Below are 5,189 nucleotides of genomic sequence, written 5' to 3'. Positions count from 1 at the left end.
CCCGGGCCCCGCGCGCGGCCGCCCCCCCCCACCCACCCCTGCGCGGGGGCCGGGCCACGGGAACGCCCTCCCGGAATGAAGCGCTTCCCCGTGCCTTCAAGGTAGCTCTGTTCCGGATCGGGGACCCCCCACCCCCAGTCCTCCCTGTCAGGTCCCCTCTCTCCAGAATTTAAGAGATCCCCAATCTCCCTGGGTCGGGTGGGAGAGAGCTGGGGTGCCCCTCAACCCCCATACGCTCCGACTGGTGAGAATCCCTCCATTCCCCAGGTCGGAGCGAGAAGCCACCTCAGAGCTCCCAGTGTCCTCCGAACCTAATTTAGAACCCCCTTAGCGACCCTCAGTCCACCTTTTAGTGCCTCGCGTCCGGAGTGGGGAACCTCCATCAGCACCCCATTTCCCAGTCCCTCTTCAGCCCTGGCTGTCCCGAGTGGGAATCCCCTCAGCTCCCCCAAAGCCCTGTGGTCCACAGTTGGGGACCCTTATCGGCCCTTGAGAAGCCCCCCTCCCCAAGCCTAGGGTCCCAGTTTGCCACCCCCACCCCGCGCCTTGTCCCCCGACCCCAGTGCGAGTGGTCAGTCTCCTCTGCTCTCCTCGCCCCTGGCTCACTGTTTGTCCCATTTAAGAGTCCTGTCCGGATTCCCGGAACCCGAGGCTGGGGAAGTCAGGGCCTTTTAGAGCCTCGGGTTTCCACTGCTGGAGCCCGGGTGGCTCGGCCATGCCCCTTTCCCTCCGAGCGACCCCCTTCTGCAGACTTCCAAGCTCCACCCCATCGGACTGGCAGAACCTCGGCTACCTACCCACTGCGTTTGGAGTGACCTCCCTCAGTCCGTCTGGATTTGAGACTATCCTCCATGAAAGCAAACACCTTCCTCCCCACCCCCATCTTCCGGGGTCTCTGGGACCCCCTGGGAGTCATCTCACCAGCCCCCAAATCCCTTCCTTCCAATCTGATGACAGCCCTGAGCCCGATGCTGGGTCACCTAGGGGGCAGGGACCACTCTCCGTGTCCCAACCTCCCCGGTTCCCAAAGCCTAAGGACCCTTCAACTTCCCTGGTTGACACCAGCCCAGAAAGGATCTGAACTGGAAGCAGACTGCCAACAGCCTCCCCCATTCCCAACCCTGCTGGTGGTGGGGGGCGCTCGGTGCCAAGTAAGCCCCTCCCTCCCAACTCACCCCCCACTCCTTTTCCCCTGCCTACCTTACATCTACCCAGTGGAACCCAGCGACAGCCGTCGGTGGCAAACCCCGTGCTGCTCACCCTCACATCTCGCCTCTATTTAATCACTTCTTATTAATGTGTGCAGACTCTGGGCACCTGCCTTCCCCCTCCTCTTAGGACACTACTTCCCCCTCACCCCAACCACCCCCCAGGTAAGAGCGGGAGACTCACGTTAATGGTTTCCTTGGGGACCCTCTGGGGATGCTCAGCAGGTATATCCGGCCACCCTAGGTGCATAACACTAGAAACAAACTCGCTTTTCCTGTTTCTGTCCCTCCTGCTCTGCCCCATGGTTTCTCAGCACGGATGGGGGGCAGCCCCCACCCCATGCAGGGCATTTCTCAACACAAACTGGAAGGCCAGGTGTGTCCTGGAGAGATGGACGAGGGTCAGCAGGTAGCACTCCAGTATTAGGGGACTGAATCTTCCTAGATCTGAACTTCACCACTCTTGGGTAGGAGATGGGGTCAAGTGGAGACGCGTGTGCGTGTGTGTGTGTGTGTGTGTGTGTGTGCCTTCAGGTGTCTGTGAGCAGTAATTCATGTGTGTTGGGAAGGTGGCCTGGGAACTAGGACACAAGTAAAGGTCATTTATCCAGAGCCAACCAAGACTGAAAGGAGCAGCTTGAGATAGGTTCCCATGTTTTAGCATCCTCATGTGGGTCTCCTTTTCCTCAGCCTCTGGGAATGTGTGGGGCAGATTTAGAGACGTTCCCCTCGCTCTGTAGGTTCATCTCACTTTGTTCGCAGTAGGGGCAACAGGTCTTCCTAAGGATAGTCTCGCAGGACAATGCAGCTGTGAACGCGTGATCCCCACAGTAAATTGAGGATCTCAGCAGTATTAAGGAAAAATGATCTTTAAAGCAACTGGCCCAGACTCCAGAATTAGGAGATTAGAGGATGTGGTTTCAGCTCTTTCTCTTTAGTACTACACACACAGAGCATCACTCAGAATAAAAGAATAATTTGCTTTATAGGTTTTTTTTTTTTAATCCTCTTGAGAAAGACAGTGGCACATGATATTATAGCCAAGCAGTGAGATGCAACTTAGCAAAGCATCTTCATACAAGACACGGTCCTAGGTGCAGAAATGGCAGCACCTACCTTTGTGAAGGTTGCTTTCTGGGACCAGCAGTTGGCATAATGGCTATGTCGCTGGACTCCCATGTAGTCGACCGCGGTTTGAGTCCCAGACCTGGTGGCTTAAACTATTGCCAGGCGCGTGTGCGTGCGTGCCCAAGATCCTGGGAGAGAGAGGAGAATGGAGGAGAAGGGATTGCAGCGGTGGCTATGCCCCCTGGGGGATGATTTCTCGCTTTCTGTCTGTCTTTCTCTGTCTTTCTGGCGAGCGCATGCACCCTATAGCAAAAACCTCTCCAAAGGGGGGGGGGGGGTGCCTTTCTAGAGACAGCAGTAAAAGAATGAATGAATGAGTGAATGCTGTGTTCAGTTCAATATTGTAAGTACTTCAGAGAAGGAAGGGGAACAGGAAGGGTGGGTGGCTTGGGGGAGAGGCTAATATGCCATTCTAAATCAGAAAAGTTCTCATAGGAAAGGTGATGTTTTAGCCAATTTGTAGATGACGGCCGTGAGTCTACTGTATTATCGAGAGCTCTTGTTTAAGCAGAATGCCTCTATTCTTTTTCTTTCAGAGTGTGCTCACCAGAGACAGAAACTGAGAAGGCAGCCCTGCAGGGGAGATGACCATACTTCAGTCTCTTCCCCTCCGTTTCCCCTTTAGGAAATCTGGGCAAACACACACACGCACACGGCATTTTTTTAAAAAAAGAGAATTATTTCTTTATTTTTATTCATTTATTCATTTATTTTATTTTGACCAGAGAGAGATGGGGAGGGGAGGTTGAATGAGAAAGCAAGCCACCAGGTCCAGGACTCCAACTGTGGTCGGCCATGTGGGAGTGTCTGGCGCCTAAACCACCACGCCACCTGCTGGTCTCTTGGCATGTTTTTGAAGCCATCCGGCCTGGAACTGCACCTGCACAGTTACGTGGGACCCAGTTGCCTTAAACACCACCTCACCAGTTGGCCCAAATGCCTGTATGTCTTCAGTTGAATGCAATGATAATTGATGTTCATAATTAATCTGCTCCAAAACTGTTGTTCTCAAACCTTGGTGTCCATAAAAACCTCCCAGTGATTTTTCAGTAACCCAGTTTGGCTGGGGGGGGGGGATCTGAGAACTGCTTTTTTAAAACAAGTACTTCTATTGGATGATGGTAATAGCTAAGGTTTGCTTTGATTGCCTATTGGAGAAATACTCTGAAGTAAGTGGAAGGAATAGTGTTCAAGAATGACAACAGGGGCCGACAGGTGGTGTGGTGGTTAAGGGCGCTGGATTCCCACATGACCGACCGCGGTTCAAGTACCCGACCTGGTGGCTTGCTTTCTCGCTTTCCCCCTTTCTCTCTTTCTCTCTCACTCCGTTCCTCTCTGATCAAATTAAAATAAATAAATAAGGGACTGGCAGGTAACATGGTGGTTAAGGGCACTGGACTCCCACATGGCTGTCCATGGTTCAAGTTCTGGACCTGGCGGCTTGCTTTCTCCCTTTCTCTCTCTCTCCCTTTTTCACTCTGTCCTTCTCCAATCAAATTAAAATAAATAAATGAAGTTAAATAAAATGATTCTTTGGAAAAAATAAATAAAAACAAAGTTAAATAAAATAATTCTAAAAAATAGAATGACAGCAACACATTCTTTTTTAATTATTTAATTTGGGGACGAGCAATTAGCATAATGGCTATGTCACTGGACTCCCACGTAGCTAACCTCGGTTCAATACTGGACCCGGTAGCTTAAACTCACGCCAGGCGCAAGTGCGTGCGTGCCCAAGACCCTGAGAGGAGAATGGAGGAGAAGGGATTGCAGCATGGCCATCCCCCCCGGGGGGTAATTTCTCGCTTTCTGACTCTCTCTGTCTCCAAAAAAAAAAAAAAGAATTTTATTCATTGTAATTATTTTATTCATTGTAATTATTTTATTTATTTATTTTTTAAGTTGACTAGAGAGACAGTGAGAGAGAAGAAAAGTGAGAAAGCAAGCTGCCAGGTCCAAGACTCGAACCGTGGTCAGACAGGTGGTAGTCCAACTGCCTTAACCACCAACCACCTGCTGGACCCTACAACAACAAATTTAAAGATTAAATAATAGTATATGTGGTTTTAGTTCTGAGAGCATTTTACTGTGTTCTCATTCTTTAAAAATGGAATACCCGGGGACCAGCAGGTGGTGTGGTAGTTAAGGTGCTGGGTACTCACACATGGCCAATCACGGTTTGAGTCCAGGGTCTGGTGGCTTGCTTTCTGACACTCTCTCTCTCTGTGTGTGTGTGTGTGTGTCTTTCTCTCATCAAAATTTAAATAAATTAATTAAATTAAAAATAAATAATTCTTAAAAAAGAAGAAAATGCAATACCCAAGCAAAGCCCTGGATTACCCAGAGCATCCCATTTCTATTTCTTTTAATGCTTTTAAACTTTAATAAATAGTCTGTGTTTTTTTTTAAAAAATTCATTTCATTTTATTTATGATTATTATATATTTTTTAATTCATCAGAGAGAGAGAGAGGGAAAATGATAAAGCAAGCCACCAAGTCTGGGACTCGAAACAGTCAACCATGTGGGAGTCCAGCATCTTAACCACCATGCCACCTGCCTGCCCCTATCCCATTTTTTAATCCAGTCAGAAGAAGGAAATTTTTTTTTTCAGCTGATTAGGGGCCATACATTTATAATCAGTCTGTTTTACAACCTCCCCCCACTTTAAAATTTTTTAATGTTAAAAAAAATTTAAATAATTATTTAACTGTATTTATAAATTTATTTGACCAGAGAGGGACAGAGTAAGAGAATGAAAGAGAGAGAGGGAAAAAGAAAGCAAGCTGCCAGGTCCAGGACTTGAACCACAGTTGGCCATGTGAGAGTCTAGCGCCCTTGACCAGCCCCCTCT

The 5,189-nt window shown here is 49.1% G+C and overlaps 1 protein-coding gene across 1 annotated transcript in view; it reads right to left on the bottom strand.

Moving 5' to 3' along the window:
• Window positions 1–883, bottom strand: part of MSI1 (musashi RNA binding protein 1) — a 29,303-nt gene extending 28,420 nt beyond the window's left edge. The window contains exon 1 of the mRNA XM_006151585.2: window positions 802–883. Within this exon, the coding sequence (XP_006151647.1) occupies window positions 802–883 (82 nt within the window). The remainder of the gene's footprint in view (window positions 1–801) is intronic.
• Between the last annotated feature and the right edge of the window lie 4,306 nt (window positions 884–5,189).

Source organism: Tupaia chinensis, unplaced genomic scaffold, assembly GCF_000334495.1.
Source record: "Tupaia chinensis unplaced genomic scaffold, TupChi_1.0 Scaffold000320_1, whole genome shotgun sequence".
Lineage (NCBI taxonomy): Eukaryota > Metazoa > Chordata > Mammalia > Scandentia > Tupaiidae > Tupaia > Tupaia belangeri.
Note: the sequence above shows the minus strand (reverse complement) of the source record. Positions and strands in the feature narration are given on the sequence as shown.